This window comes from Taudactylus pleione, unplaced genomic scaffold, assembly GCF_031769625.1.
Source record: "Taudactylus pleione unplaced genomic scaffold, aTauple2 ptg000093l, whole genome shotgun sequence".
Classification (NCBI taxonomy): domain Eukaryota; kingdom Metazoa; phylum Chordata; class Amphibia; order Anura; family Myobatrachidae; genus Taudactylus; species Taudactylus pleione.
The window spans coordinates 26,066,520-26,083,406 of NW_028284495.1; the positions used below are offsets into that span (position 1 = coordinate 26,066,520).

General features: G+C 45.0%; 1 protein-coding gene across 1 annotated transcript in view; it reads left to right on the forward strand.

The window, feature by feature from the left end:
* Positions 1 to 8,805: 8,805 nt before the first annotated feature.
* Positions 8,806 to 16,887, forward strand: part of ESCO1 (establishment of sister chromatid cohesion N-acetyltransferase 1) — a 35,404-nt gene continuing 27,322 nt past the window's right edge. Inside the window, exons 1-2 of the mRNA XM_088469619.1 lie at positions 8,806 to 9,064; positions 13,114 to 14,957. Of these exons, the coding sequence (XP_088325745.1) occupies positions 13,116 to 14,957 (1,842 nt within the window). The 5' untranslated portion in view covers positions 8,806 to 9,064; positions 13,114 to 13,115. The remainder of the gene's footprint in view (positions 9,065 to 13,113; positions 14,958 to 16,887) is intronic.

A 16,887-nucleotide genomic window follows, 5' to 3' on the forward strand; every position in this document is an offset into this window, starting at 1 on the left:
AGCAGCCCCTTTCCTCAGCTCAGGGCGCCATTCCTCTGAGGTCTTGCTTCTTTGAGCTGCTCTTCTCCTCCAACCGCGCCCCCTTTAGAGGTCTTCGGTGGCCATTTTCTCAGGCTCAGCCACAGTTCTCTCAGGGAAATGCTGGGTCCCCCTACATACGGCACCCTGGAGTCAGGTTATGTAGCACTATAGCCTACCAGATGTTGAGTCTCTGACCACAGAATCTGTGTAGTTAATTGTTGTGCCATTCTGAAGTTCTATTGTATTTCTGCATTGTATGTGACATGCTAGCCCTGCCTGTCTGTATATTTCTCTATACTGTCAGCATATACCTTTCCCTTTTTTTCATTACTTTGCCCTTACATACAGGTGTGTTCAGGGTTTTCCTGTGCCTCACATCTCTTGTATATGTGAGGGTTGTCACATACAGTTGGTTACTGCACTGTGCCATATTTGTGTTGTGCACTCCTGCAGCTTCCCAAAGCATAAGACAGGATCAGTATATTGTATTCCTACTATTCTACATACCTAGTGGTTGTATTATACCTAGTGCCATATTGTGTGCTGTACTACTCTGCAGCTATGTCTAGCAAGGGCAAGAGTAGCAAGCAAGCATCTGCATACCTCCCAATATGACCCTCTCCAGGAGGGACACAATGCTCTGGTCATGGACTTCCCTGGTAATTTATAATTGGTGGCAGCTCCAGAGGTGGGGAGGCAGCACAGTCCAAAATTCAAATAGGGGAGTCACACCAACTGCCAGTAAGTCCCAGCCAGTGATGTTTGGCAGCGTGTGAAATGACAGTTGGTGTGGCTCCCCTATTTGAATTTTGAACTGCTCTGCAGCCCCACCTCTTACCAGGGAAGTCCAGGACCAGAGCATTGTGTCCCTCCTGGAGAGGGTCATGTTGGGAGGTATGCATCTGCACCCATACTGCGATCATGCAAATTAGGTGCTGCAGGCTTAAGTGAGGAGGATTTGATATAATGGGTTATGTGCTAAGTGTTATACCCCACCAGGCCAATCAAACCACCCAGCTCCTGCCCAAGAGCCCCCCTGGGCTTCCTTTTCTCAGGTACTGGCTACTATTGCGGACCGCCTAACGGTCCCGGCTGTAATTCCCCCTCTGGGGTTGCCACAACAGGTTCAGGCTATAGGGGTACCTCCTGTTTCCCCTCCATGGGTAGATGTATTTTATAGCACAGTTCAGAGTCTGGTGGCTACCTCTACAGCCTTTCAAACTACATCGCAAGTTGAGAAGCCCCTGCAAAATGTCTGTGTCCTGTGTTATCCTCACAGTCCACACAACTCTCAGAATCTGAGGTGTCATCTGAGGAGGCAGAAGATACTGATCTCTCTAATACTGACTCCCCTTCGGTGGAGGGCTTAGAAGGATTGCCCTACAACGGGGAAATCTTGTTTGGCCCATACCTTGACAAGACTGTAACCACATAGGCAGCATCAAAAACTGCATTTCTGCCTTCAGCGTCTGCTACTACAAAGTCTCGGTCTACATCTTTCAGGTCCTTTCATCCTCAAGGAAAGCCTGAAGGTCAGTCCTTTCCTAGGCAGTCAGCTTCCACTAGGACCACCAAGCCCAGGACCAAACAGACGCCCTGCTTCAAAATCTGAGGACAAGCCCTCAGCCTGACGGGACGGGCCTCCCCATGGGGGACCCCAGAGTAGGAGACCGACTTCTTCAGTTTGCCCAGTGCTGGTGTCAAACCACCATGGATGCTTGGGTAAGAGAAGTGGTCTCTCAAGGGTACACCCTCTCATTTATAAGATGGCCACCCCAACAATTTTTCTGCACAGGCCCTCTTTCAGACCCAAACAAGGCCCTGCAAATCCAGGAAGTCATACAGTCCTTGCTGCAAGCAGGGGTAATTGTGACAGTCCCGCTATCTCAGCGAAGGACCGGTTATTATTCCACTCTCTTACTGATTCAGAAGTCGAATGGGTCTCATTGGCCTATCCTCAACCTCAAATCCCTGAACAAATTCCTCAGGGTACCCAGGTTCAGGATGGAAACTCTACGCTCTATCATCCTAGCTATGGAGCCTGGGGACTTTATGGTATCTCTGGATATTCAGGACGCTTACCTACATGTATCTATAGCGCCCTTTCATCAACGATATTTCCGGTTTGCTATACTACAGCAACACTTCCAATTTCAGGCTCAGCCCTTTGGACTATTCAAAGCTCCACGGGTATTTACAAAAATTATGGCTATCATTGCAGCCCACCTGTGTAGTCAGGGTGTCCGACTGCTACCATATCTGGACAACTTCCTGCTTTTAGCAGGATCCCCAGAGGTGCTTCAACACCATCTGCAGCTAACCATCGCTTTCCTTCAAAAGCATGGATGGTTAATCAACTCAAAAAGTCCACCCTGAATCCTTCACAAAGAATGGTTCATCCGGGAGCCCTGCTAGATTCTCTGAGAGTATGCTCAGTTCCACTCCTGGCCTTTGCAAAAGCTAATCCTTTTCCAGGTGGAACGGGTTACCCTATCGGATCAGAGCTCAGACAATGGTGCTCTCTCCAGAGGTTCATCTGTCCCTATCTTGGTGGCTACAGACATCTCATCTAAACAAGGGTCGCCCCTTTTGGATCCCAGACTGGGTACCCCTAACAACTGATACCAGTCTCCGGGGATGGGGCGCAGTGACTGGTCAACACTCCTCCCAGGGCCGTTGAAAATCAGTCGAATCAACCCTGCCAATCAACCTATTGGAACTTCGAGTTGTCTACATGGCCCTCATCCTGGCACAGGACCTACTTCAAGGAAAACCTGTACAGGTTCACTCGAAATGACAGAAGTCTCACGCATTCTGACATGGGCCAAGGGTCACCTCCCGGCCATCTTTGCGGTGTTCATTCCGGGAGTTCTCAATTATGAAGCAGACTTCCTGAGCTGTCACGATGTGCAATGCTCTCTTCATCCAGAGGTTTTTCAACTCCTAGTGAACAAATGGAGCCTAACAGAGGTGGAACTCATGGCCTCCCGACACAATCACAAACTGCTGGTGAACGGGTCCAGAACAAGGGCTGCTGAGGCAAACTTCGAGGATGCATTGTCAGTGAAGTGGAACCTCCAGTATGCGTACCTATTCCCTCCAGTCTCCCTTCGAGTTCTTTGGAAGTTCAAACAAGACGGAGGCACTGTCCTGCTGGTGGCTCCAGCTTTGCCCAGACATCATTGGTTCTCAGATTTTCAGTGTCTCTCCATCGACACTCTGTTCCTGCTGCCTCAATGTCTGGACTTGTTGTCTCAGGGTCTTTGTCCTTACCCGGACCGTCTGTCTTTGACTGTGTGGCTCTTGAGACATCCCTCCTGAGGTCCAAAGGATTCTCTAGCTCTGTGGTTCAGACTATGCTCAGAGCACGAAAGCCGGTCCCTGCTCAGATCTACCACAGAGTGTGGCATACATATTTCCAATGGTGTCATACCAGCAGCTACAACCCTCAAGTGTTTAGGATTTCCAGAGTCCTGGCCTTCCTTCAAGCTGGATTGGACCTTGGACTCTGCCTTCCATCTCTGAAAGTGCATGTCTCTGCTCTATCCATTTGGTTCCAGCATAGACTTGTTCCACTACCGGATGTCAACACCTCCCTTCAGGGTGTCCTCCATATACAGCCTCCCTTTGTCCCTCCAGTGGCTCCAAGGTATTTGTCAGTAGTTCTCCGTGCCCCCAGGGTCCTCCGTTTGAACATCTGGAATCTGTGGATCTCAAGTCGCTCACAGCAAAGACTCTTTTTCTTCTGACTATGGCGTCCACCAGAATGGTATCAGATTTAGGGGCAATCTCCATTTCTGATATTCCATCAGAACAGGGCTGTGCTTCGGACTTGCCATGGTCTCCTTCCAAAAGTTGTTACTAGTTTCCACATTAATGAAGAAATTGTAGACCCGGCCTTTCAATCCCCATACCTATCGGCAGGTGAGGCCTCATTGGATGTGGTCTGTGCCCGTAGGATCTACGGGGACCGTACCAGTTCTCTTCGGAAATCAGACTCCTTATTTGTGCTTTATGGATTTCACAAGAAGGGATGGCCAGCCAACAGACATTGTCTAGATCGCTGCGCATAATTATCTCACAGACTTACACGCAGGCAGGCCTTCCTGTACCGGCTACTGTTACTGCTCATTCTGCTCACTCTGTGGGTTCCTAGTGGGTAGCTTGCCTTAGCGCCTCAGCTGAACAGCTTTGTAAGGTGGCCACATGGTCCTCTGTCCATAACTTTCTGAGGTTCTATGCCTTCGATACATTTTCCTCAGGATGATTCATTTGACGCCGGATTCTCCTCTCAGCGCAGGAGCGTCCCCACCCTTGAATAACTGCTTTGGGACATCCCCAATGTCTCCCTATGAACCCTGAAGAAGAAAATTAGAGTTATGGTAAAACTTACGTTTGTTAACTCTCTTTCTTCAAAATCCATAGGGTCCACAGGGCACCTGTCCTGATGCCCCTGGCTTCACATGGGCTATATTTATGGTCACCGGTTTTCCGTTTCCTTCTACATGAGTGTGATTCTTGTGTGTACCAGTCTTCATTCTCTCTTCTTCTCCTCCAGCCTTTGGCTTGTCATGAACTGAGGTGCCTCTGGCTCAGGGGCAGTGTATAGGGGGCTGGACCGATGCATCCTGGGAGCTGAAAGCTTTAACTGTGTGATGCCTGGTCCTCAACCACCACCTACACCCCAAGGTCTCCCTGTGGACCCTATGGACTTCGAAGGTAAGTTTTACCATAACTCTCATTTTAACTTGGTATCTCAAAAAACAAATCTCTATTCCTTACAATAAATTGTTTAGCCTCATGCTGTTGAATAGTTGAGAGGGTCTTGGCTATGGTTATTTCTGGAACCAAAGGCACTGAGGTCACTGTAGGGACCAGGGTGGCTAACAGAGCTACTCTATCTTTCCAGTGTTTTATAAGATTCACAAAATAGATCTGTTTGGGCTTTTTTTCTCAGGCTGGTACACTTTATAATTACCCTCACCCACTTTCTCCATGATTTTAAATGGCCTTTGTCATTTTGCCAAAAAAATACTTTCTATTGTGGGAACCAAAATAAACACACTGTCCCCAGGAGCAAAGGTGCGTAATTGGGCATTACAACTGTACACCTTTTGTTGTGCCTGTTCCAAGTGCTCTCTCACTATTGTAGCTATTTTTTCCTGCATCTGAGAAACATGTTCAATAATAATTTTTTTACTTACTGGGTTGCCCCTCCCATGTCTCTTTTGCAATATCCAGCAAGCCCCTTGGGTATCTCCAATACAGCAAATCAAAAGGCGAGAGCACCGTGGAGGATTGTGGAACTTCTCTAATGGCCAGCAATAAATAGGGTTATAAATAGTCCCAATCTTTCCCAGTTTTATCTACCACCTTCTTTAGCATATTCTTTAGACTTTTGTTAAAACTCTCCACCAAACCATCAGTCTGAGGGTGATGCACAGAGGTCCTTAGATGAGTAGCCTCAAACAGGTGGCACTGCTCTTTCATAATTTTTTACATAAATGGGGTACCCCAGTCAGTATTCACTTAGGTATTCCCACTCTGCTAAAGACATGTACTAGTTCCCTAGCAATGGTATCATTTCTAGAGGTACAACCAAATCGATAGGTAAGGCTCTTTCATGTTTCAGTGTTACTAAACCCTGATGCACAAAGCAAGGTCCATTAAAAATGGATTGCCATGTTAAGGGTGGTAGAACCTGAATGGCCTGCACTAACGTTAACCAAATCAAATCCATTTGGGATAAATGGGACTACAATCCAGACCTTATCGCCCAATACCAGTGCCTGACCCCACTAATACTTTTGTGGCTGAATGGTTGCAAATTTCCCAAATCCAGTGGAAAGCCTTTCCAGAACAGTGGAGCCTGCTCTACCAGCAAAGAGGGCACTAACTCGATAGTTATGGTATGATATGTTAAGCCAATAAGCACATATGGGTGTAATGTATGGGTATCCAAATAGTTTTTGCAATGTAGTATACAGGGTGGTTAAAAAAAATAAGGTAACAAGACCTCTCATTGCAAACATTTATTCAACTCATACATATATGTATAATCAATAGTATGGCCTTGGTCCAGATTATTTTTCCACATAGTTCCCATACTTGTCACTGCATTTGTTCCAACAGTACACCAAGGCATCTATCATGGCAAGAAATCAGCATAAGGCACCTGAAGCTAGGACATGATTGCTTGCTGAACTTCACTGCTGGTTGCAAATTGCCTTCTACCCAGGTGCTTTTTCAATGGTCTAAAGAGATGGAAATCACTCAGTGCCAGGTCATGGCTGTAGGGAGGATGGCCCAGTATCTCACAACGGTAGCACTATAACAACTCACGCGTTTGGTTGGCTGAGTGTAGCCTGGAGTTCTCGTGCAGCAATATGACGCCTGTTCGCAGAAACCCAGGTTGTTTTCGACAAATTGCCCTTTGCAACCAGCTCATTGTGTCACAATAGCGGTCAGCATTTACAGTATCTCCCTTGATAAGGAAATGAACAAGAAACATGCCCTTGTGGTCCCAAAACATGGGACCACATGAACTGCTTTGCCGATGGAGTTGTTTTGAAGGCGGGGACGAAGCGTGTTTACATGTCATGGATGCTTGCTTCTTCTCCGGTGTCACATAATGCACCCATGTTTCATCGCCTGCAACAATAAGCTGCAGGAACTGCACTCCCTCATGTTGCACGAGAGGTAATCCCATCCTATTGGTTTTGTGAACTTCTGTGAGTTGCTCTGGTACTCAGCGTGAACACTTTTTCCTCTACAATACCCCAGTTGCTCATGAATGATGTTGTGCACATTACCCACTGAGATGCTCAGTTCATCAGCATTATCACTGAATCGAATGCATCTATCCTCCTGAAGCAGGCCTTTAATGCAGCACTAATTGTCATCTGTGGTGGACATACTTGGTCGGAACGCTGCTTATCTTGAATGTCTGTCTTGCCGTTATCAAAGGCAGTGGGGCAGATGTATTATAGCATCTCATCTGCTGGAGCGGGGGGAGTGAAACCTTCCCCCTCCGGTGATCCCTGCTAAAGCCCATAGCGCATCAGCCTAGTGCTGATGCACTGTGTCTCACCTCCTGGCCGGCTCCATTGAGCATGCGCAACATTTCTCAAGATCCTTGGGCAGCCTCCGACAGTGCTGTCCTTGCTGTTGTGGTAGGGCAACGCCAGCTGACGGAACGGTCAGGCGAACTGACCGTTCATACATTGCCCAGCACATCGGCAATGCTATCTTGTAGATAGCAGAGCCGATAATGACAGGGGCGCATATCGCCACTGTCATTTACCGCCCAGCCCCCCAGTAATACATGGATTAGAATAACGTGCGCTGATACCACTTCAAAGTTTCATACATCTCCCCCAGTGCACCAAACCCAAACCTGTCTCCGTGACATGACATTATCACTATACAGCTCGTAAAGTTAGCAATGAATTTCAGCTGCTGATTTGCCCTTTAGACTATTTTTCCGCCAGTCCCGTCATCTTACAACTGATGTTGGGACAGTATTACTGATATGAGGCACGGCCGCCAGCCACCGCATGCGTACCAAGCCTCGGTTCAGTTTATGCACACGGTGGCCAACAGCGTTCTGGAGTTCTGACACAGAGAGCAGCCGGGGAGTGGTCCTATTAGAGAACAGCAGCCAACCAAGCTGTCCAAGAGAATTGGTTTTATCAGGCATGTGATACGCTGATCCACTTTTATGTCATAACTTTTTTTTATATATATATTACAACTTGCTCACCTTTGTCTATTTCCTAGAATATACATCACTTATATGGTCCAGTGAGACCATAGCTTATTGGGAAGCTGCACAGAAAGTATTTTAATACACTGACTGCTATTTTGGACTTGAAGAACAAGCGGACTTAGGACCTCATTCAGAGCCGGACGCTATTTGTGCTCGCTCATTCAGGAAAAAGGGGCGGCTATTCAAATGAACCGTTCGCTCTTTGCGGTCTGTTCACGCCTCTAGGTGTGAACGAGCGAACAAAACATGCGGTCGTTTTTTGGAAAACTACGGCCCCTGGCCGCTCGCATCCTACGTCATGTCTGCTATTTATTAATCGAGTACATCGACCAGCGTATGAACTGCTCGCTATTCTTGTGGTTGGTTTTTCCTACCGCAATATTGCGAGCAGTTCTGACTATAAAATAACCCAGTGACATGGTCAATGACGCTGCTGTAATAATTATGTACACCCTTAAAACGCCCGTTTTGACCTTTAAGCACGCCTGCGTTCGGATCTCCACTCCCCGTTTTCAAGCACCTTCCCCCGTTACCACCCACATACGCCTCCTCCTGTCACTCAAAATAGCAGGCATTTGCTATTTAGCAAACAAACGATTTTCGGCCACACTGACTGGTTCGCGCATGCGTATTACGATCCGTACGCATGCGCAGTTGGGCAAACATCGCTCGGAACGAACGAGCGGCCGCTTACGAGCGGCTCTGAATCAGGCCCTTAAAACGGAAGGTGATCTATCCACTTCCAAGCGGATACTGTGTTGCGTAAATCATTTATTTTTCCCAGATAGATAGATATGTAGATTAATAACTAGATCCTGTGCCAGCAGCAGTAGGGACCCCTATAATCTACACATAACTCGTCTCCTGAGTCTATAGACAGCGAGCCTTATAGTGACGTTCCCCACCAATCACCACTGGCCGCGCAGTGACATCCAACACCACCACGTGTACTGACGCAGGGGAGCCGGTCCTGGAATTACAGTGGAAACGAGGCTTGAGACGCAGTGAGGGCGGAGGATGCGGGAGACGGGCACTGCGCATGCGCCAGACGGTTTCTCTGACGCTGCGCTGCTCCTCCCGGGAAGTTTTTCTCCTGTGTGTCCGAAGCCGGCTCTCTCGCTGTGTGTGTGTATGTCCGCTCTGGTGTCTCCCATCAGTCAGCCGGCCCGGCCGCGGTTGTTCCCTGACCAGGAGTCATTAGACTGTTGCTATAGGAAGGAAGCAGGGCCCGATGAGCAGAGAAGACGGAGACTCGATTACTCCCCCCTCAGGCCGGTAAGTGACACTGCTAGAGAGTGGGCTGTGGGCTTTCCTCCGGGTCACTGCATCCCTGTCAACCTAGTATGTGTACTGCGTGTAGCTGTAGTGCTGTGTAGCTATATGGTGCACGGCGCATACAGCTGCTGTATGTCCCCATCCATGGTGTCAGGATAGCCCCGATGGGACGCAGACACAGCCACTTGCACAGTAATGCCATCATCTTGCTCCTGGCGTGGTGTGATCCGGTTTATTATGTTGCGCTTCATAAATTGGCTTTTTATTATAGCCAGGCAGAACTGCAGAGCATCGCACAGAGGTCTAAGTAAAAGGTTACGCAGGGTATTACACTGGTCTGAGTAACAGGTTATTCAGAGTATATGGAAGCACAGGTAGAATGACAGTACACTCAAGGCACCATAACAGTCCAGGATTTAAGTATGTACATGCTTGAGCATAGGTTACTAATTAAATTTGATTTAACCATCTGCTCAGTCATGGATATTCTTAAATCCTGCACTTTTAGGGTTCCTTGAGGACCGATTTTGGGAACCACTGCACTAAGGGGTTGTTTCCAGTGGGAAGGAAAGTGATTGATCACTAGTAGCATATTTGCAGCTTAGGCTTGTATAAAAGAACAAAATAGTGTAAAAAAAAATATTCTGCCCATAAAACTATGTACCCGTATGAGATAAAATGATAGGGTGAAAGTCATATAAAGCGATTTTGTCAAAATTCTTGCTAAATTAGATTTAAAGCAGCATTTTTTTTTTTGCAATTTGTTCTTTACATTCATGTCCCCTATGTTTAGCACACAGACAGGGGTATTCAATATGGGTGCGATAACATCGTTTTTGCATTAATATCGGAGTATGACGTCATCGCAGGTTTTACTTTTAAACCGTTTTCAATTTCAAAGACTTATCGCAGTTTTGAAAAGTCTTTGATAAATAACGGGGATAACTTTTCACCATTGAATAGGTGTCGTAAATAAGTGCAGAATTGGGGTTTAGGGGTGCAGGCTTAAAAAAAATAGCCTGCACCCCTGGGAATGACATTTAAAAAAGAACTGTGTCAAAAAAAGTTTTTTTAAAAAAATAGGGACACCCCAAAAAATTAATTTTAAAATTGGGGTAAAAAAAAAAAATGGGAAAAAATTGTTTAACAATAGGGAAATAGGTTCAGGGCTATTCTGCAAGTATGCGGCAGGTGTTTTCTAGAATAGAATTATAGCGGCAGGTGCACAAATGCAGAATTTTTTAAAAACTTACTTTAGGGACATAAAAATATGCTAGTACCCATTTTCATGTACCCCAATTTGATGGGACCACTTAAAAAAGGAAAAAAATAACCTAAGTGCTCCTCTGCATCACTTCTTCAATGTCGGAAAAAAACACCTGCTGCGGCTATTTAAATCCCCGACTTTCAATTAAAGGCTAAGACGGGGGTACCCATAGTCTTTCCCCATGTTTTTACTACTTTAGGGGGTCTTACAATTTTTTTAAGGAAAAATTCATAACTTTACACAAATCCAACTTCGTAATTTCCCGTTTTCGTTAATTTTATATTGAATACGGGTATAAGCGGGAGCGCACCGATACTTTAACGCAGGTAAAAACTCCGATATGAAACGTTAACTTCGACAGTGAAGTTAACGTTTCATATTGAATACCCCTAAGAGTTGTCTACTTTTTGAAGATCATTTCAAGTAGACTCAACAGCAGCTAGTGCCCTGCTATTCTCAAGGGGTATGAATAGTGCCACCCAGGGACATGTTTTCTGGGTCTCTCTTTCATTAGTAGAATACCTAATGCGAGCCATACATCTATAGCTTGATTCCCCGTTCTTCGGACACGGTGATCAATAACACTGATCCGCAGACATCGATGATTTGTCATCCGACGACGGATTGGGGGGAAAAAAAGCATGATAAAAATCACGACTCACCGATTCAGACTATTTTCAGGTCAGAATCAAAATTGTTCACTGTGATGGATTTCCCTGATTCCCTCGACCCCAATGTCGACAGAACGGGCAATTCATTGTAGATGTATGGTCCCCTTAAGGCAGTATCATAGTGTACAGCTGGAATACACTTGGCACAATTTGGCAGGGAAAATAAATTGAGTTCTTGGCCCAGACTGGTTACTAATTACCAATTCACCAGGATCACTTAGTGACCGCTGCTAGTCAGTGACACTGGGCACTGCTAATACATATATACAGGTGGGACATGGAGTAAGTAATTAGCAGGCTGATTGCTGCTACAGTAGACTTAGTACATCTCCCCCCTTAGAGTTAGGAGTATAGCTAGGCGCACACTATGCGATATATATCGTTCTGATGCAAATCAGAATTATATATAGTACAGATCGTATAGTGTGTACGCCCGATCACATGGTTGTTCATCACATTGTCCAATCTGCTGTGCATTACAGTAGATCATGCGACAATGCAAAGAATGACCTGATGCTGCTAAATGAGTCCCTAATGGGGAGATGTCATGCCTCCTAAACAGTGGTTCCAATCAGATTCTACCTTTCATTTTATAGCATGTACTTGATAAATGTTAGCTGGACGCTGATTGGTTGCTACAGGCAACTTCACTGGCCTACGTCTCTGCTTGATACATCTTCCCCTAAGGGGGCGATTCAATTGATTGTGATGTTGAATAGCCCTGGGAAGGAGGTCCAGGAGCTACTCAATTAATCGACTTAAGTGCTTCTAATCGGATTTAACAGCGCGCTCTTAAGTCCGACAAGAAGCACTTAAGACTTGGAATGCCAGTTAGCGTGTTTAGTCGTGAGAACCGTCATGTTTGGACTTAAGTGCCGGCTGGGATGCTATTAGCTCCGCGCTAAGCTATAAAACAACATCACGGCAGGCACTTTAGTTGGATTTCTGCTCTGTCCTTAGAAGGGCGCGAGCTGAAATCCTCCTTAGTTGGCTTAACATTACGGTCAGTTGAATAAATCCGGGGCTATTCAACATCACAATCAATGGAATTCCCTCTTAAGTGTCTAATGCTGGCTACACTCTAGGATGACGAATCGGTCAGCAGACCGGCCTGAGCGGCCGATTGGTAAGTGTGTATAGCTTACCAATCAGCCGCTCGATACGTTTGATCTGACATCACAAATGGGGGGTCATTTAAATTTGCCCACCCTGTTTAGATATCAGTGTCTGCAGGTCCTGCAATCAGTGTACGGGCGGTTGGCTGGTCGCCTGTACACGCAGCCAGATGTACCGATATATCTACGAGATAAATCTGCGTCAGCTGTGCTGCCGCACTGACCTGATATGTCTGTGAACGATGTTGTTCACAGGCATATCGGGTGTACACACCTGCCAATACACTTGTGACATATTGCTCGTTGATAGAGTGAGTGATGTATCGAAAAGTGTGTACCCAGCACACGAAGGCAGGCTAAGTGAATGTAGGGGCAGCCCTCCAAAGCTTTTTATCTCTGTGCGGTGGAAATATATTTTCAACTTTAACCTAAAGGTTTTTTTTTTCTAGTTTAAAAAAAAAACTGCGGTGTGAATATAATAATTAAAAAAAAAAATGCATTTTTTGTAGCATGTGTCTTTCAAATGGTAACTTGACATGAATGATGTAATAGAAATTACTATTTTGTCTTGGCAGTTGGGCCTGTGTGAAATTTCAAAAGGGATAATATTTTAATTATGAAATATAGCGCATTATTCCTTTGTCCAATGTGTAGTGCTTTTGGTATGTTTATCCTACGGGAGGTAGATAAAATCCCGGTCTGTCGGGATGCCGTCGCCAGAATCCCAACACCAGTCAGAATCCTGACCATCGGGATCCCGACAGTAAGTTTTGTTGTTAAGGGGAGGCTTAGGTTTAGGCACTGGATGGGAGCTTGGGTTTAGGGTGCCGGGAGGTAGGGTTAGGATACTTACTGACAGGTGTCGATATCCCCACCCTGTCGGTATGCCGGTACCGGGATTCTGACCACCAGGGTTCCGAGTGCCGGCATCTTGTACCTAACGTTGTCCTGCGTTGCTCATTGAATGTCCAATTTATGACTCCTATATTCTTTCAGTGATGACCTCACAAAAACGGAAGTCCTCTTTGCCAGGAACCACTGCAAAACGTCAGAAACTTAAGGAAGAAAGTGAATTTCCTTCTGTCTCGTCTAGAACGAGAAATGGTGTTACAAACAAATCTAAATCCAACCAGTGTTCAACCCAAAAGAAAAAAACCACAAAAGTATCCGCAAACAAAGCCATAAAGAAATTGCAGTCATCTCCGTTACAAGTTGGACGGAAGGAGAAAAAAAACACAAATGTAAAAGTTACCAAAAAAAATGTGCCTGCCAAGGAGAAAGTTCTACGTTTAGCCAAAGACTTGAATTCTTTAAAAAGAAATACTCAGAAATCCTCTAACAATGCTTCAAAAGCACAGAAGAATATTCAATCCCGCGTCTACAAAACAGAGGCAAGAGGATCATCTGCACAAGATAAAAAAACTAAAACAATCAAAAATGCTAGCAAACGCCCACCTTTAAAACATGTTAAAACTGAGAGTGTGAAGAAGAATGGCATCACAAAAACCCCAAATAAGAGAGTTTTGAAATCTGTACCTGTAAAGAGAGAGGCCAAGAAGATAGGCAAAACCACACAAAACAAAGCAAAGCAGGGTAATAAGCAACTGAAATCGAAACAACAATCTCAAAGAGGTGTTAGCAGAAATAAACAAACTGCTGTAAATGTGAAGCAGCGAGCATCCATTGTAAAATCAGCTGACACAAAAACAAAATTAAACTGTAAAAAAGAATCTGTGAAGCCACCGCCTGCTGCTCTGAAGTTGCCCAGTTCACGTAGGGCAGGAGATAAACCATCAAAACAATTACAGCTTCAAACAGTAATTTTGTCTTTGTCTAAAAAGAAACCTAATTATAAAACTAAGCCAGAAAGTGCACAAATAGATGTCTGTAAAAAGTCAGTATTAAGAACAAGACAGAATAAAGATGATGCAAAAGTTAGAAGCAAAACAAAGCCAAAAAATGTTGCTCAAGTGGAGATAGCAATACAGTCTGGAATAACCTCCAGTGGCACTATAAAGAAAGAAATTGCAATTAAAAAGAAAGCTGAACCATGTAGTAGTTCTAAAACGATTAAAGGCAAAAATAAAGTTAAAGCAGTATTATCTACATTGCCTTTAAAGAGCAAGAGAGAGAGGCTTAAACCTGTAGTCAAGAGGGCAAGTAACAAAGTAAAAAAGCAGAAAGATGCTAAAGCAACGGATGATAAAAATAAAAAGGTCACACCTACTGAGGATGACCAGAAATGTAAGAGAATTAGTATTTTGGAATTGTGCAATGAAATAGCAGGAGAAATAGAATCCGATACAGTAGAAGTTGCAAAAGCGGTTCCTTGTGCTACATATTCTGTCACTATGGACAAGCTTGCGGAGAGCCAAGAGCACAGCCCGGTGGAGGTTTTACCACCACCACCTGCTGAAGAAAGTCCAGTAAGCCAATTCAAACGTTTCTTCCCGAGCAGAAAACCATCAAACATGAAACGTAAGCTCGAGCAAAAAGCAAGTCCTTCCAAGTGGAGCAAAATAAAACTAAAAAATAACTTTGCTCAAAATAAGGTGCTCCGAAATCAAGCCGTACTTCCCAATCTTGAGATGATTAAAGCAAAAGTCTCTAAAGTAGGACAGTCGGTGCCTGACAGCTTAAATTCCCCCAAAAGCTCAAATAAGAAGGCTGATGCAACATTGACAACGCACATTAAGTTAAATAAAACAATTTTATCGGAAAGGGTGAAGAACCATACTTTCCAGGCAATGGGACATAAAAATCTACCGGAGAAGCCATCTACAGAAAATGGCTTATTGGAGAACCATATAAAGCACGAGCTTGAAATAGCACTTGATGAGGTAACTATAGAACTTTTGCTTGTACTGTTGGAAAATGTATTTTGTAGATTTCCCACTGTTTAATTTAGGAAACTGGTTGCAGACAACTGTATATGAAGCTGTTGTTTTGAAGGTATCCCTGATGTAACTTGTCACCTGGCAATATATAGAACTGTTTTACAGGATGCACCACATGGCTTAATGGCTTTGTTTAATTTTTTCTTCTATTTCATGCAGTCTAGTTTTTGTTTTTTTTTCCAACATCTTCTGGGGGACACTGGATTACATTGGGGTACAGGAAGCTTGTCACTTTCGATGTTAAGGCGAAAAAAAAAAACACAAGCTCCTTTCCCTCTATACCTTATTGGCTGCCTGGGAACCTCAGCTTTGTTAAGTGCTCGCTGGAGCTGGGTGCTTGTTTCATGGCAGCCACTTTATTTGTACTTTCCTATATATTATTGTAATCTCTCAAGTGCAGTTCCAGATGCCTGGGGCTGGCTGTAAAGGTGTTATGGGAAGAAGGGGTGGTCCTTGCTGCTGCAGGGAGTGACTATACACTCCTCTGTGCCTCCTGTTGCCATTGGGCTGAGACTGACGTTGGCAGTAAGGTAAGTGGCTTCTCGTTCTTCCTGTAGTGTGGTGCCAGGGTTTTAGCCGGCGCAGTTAAGCCCCTGCACCGGTGAGGCAGGGTGCTGACATGGCAGTCCTGTACTAGTTATACGGTTAGCTAAGATAGCTGTCCTTTGGGCAGCTACTATCATTCTGATACTGTGCTCTTGGGAGAGGTTCTAGCCATTGAAATCTCCTCCTTGGTGTGACTGCCCATTTGGCAAGCCCACAAGAACAGATATAGCAGACAGCAGCACCTCCTTTTCTCTGTGTTCCCACTCATCCGGAAGCAGTGGTGAGTTGTAATGTGGTGCTGGGTTTTTCTGTACACTTATTCCATTCTCTGGCCTGTGTCTTTTGCAACTCCACATTGGTTGTGCCACTGCACCTGTCCAGACCTTGTCTTTGTTTCTAAAAGAGTTTGTCCAGGGTTAAGCCTGCAGGAGGGACAGTAGCAAAGATGTCATTGCGTATATACTAGTACCTTGACTTAGGCTATTGCAGAGCATACACAACTTGCAGCACACCCTTATCAGCTGAGAAGGTGTTCTTCCTCCTCTCTTCTCTTCTTTGAATCCTCTGGAAGTGACATTGTTCCTAATGTAGTCTCTGGCCAGTCCTCCACCTCGATGGCATCTAACGACGTAGCTGGGTCTCAGGGCCTGGTATAGTCAGTGCAGGATCTTTGGGTGCCGTCTTCTTCCTTATAATGGATTAATACTGTCACCTCCACTTCAAGTCCACAGAAGCTAAGCTTCTGGATGATTCCACAGACACTCAGGGACAGCTATTCATCAGACATTCCGCATACTTCACTATTTAAATAGACAAACTGTTTCGGCTCAATTATAGAACCTTTTTTCTGAAGCTTAGAGAAAGCTGATTGCAATCTGCTGGATATCGGAAAACTTCAATGTCTATATCCTCTTTTTAGAGAGATTCCAGCTAAATGGGAGTCCATGCCTAAGGGGGGATTCTCTGATATTTTGCCTCTTTAAAACCAGCACCATACTGATTCCGAACACTGCTTCCTTAATGTAATATAACAGATACGAATATTGAAGCTTCCCTTAAGATTGTTTAAACAGCGACAGGGAAGTCCCTTGCATCCAGTTCAGCTTTGGTTTGGGACAGGAAGTTTTGGAGAGGTGGTCTAATTCTGACAGACAAAAATCTGTTTTTCTAATACTGGTGGAGTATATCCATAAGGCCTCTGAATGCAGTTTATATGGGACAAGAATTTCAGCCTCTGTAATCTTGGCACATCGTGCAATCTTGCTTCGTACAAGAAGACTCTACAGTTTCTTCCATACTTTGGCGAGGTCCTATTTGGTCCTGAACT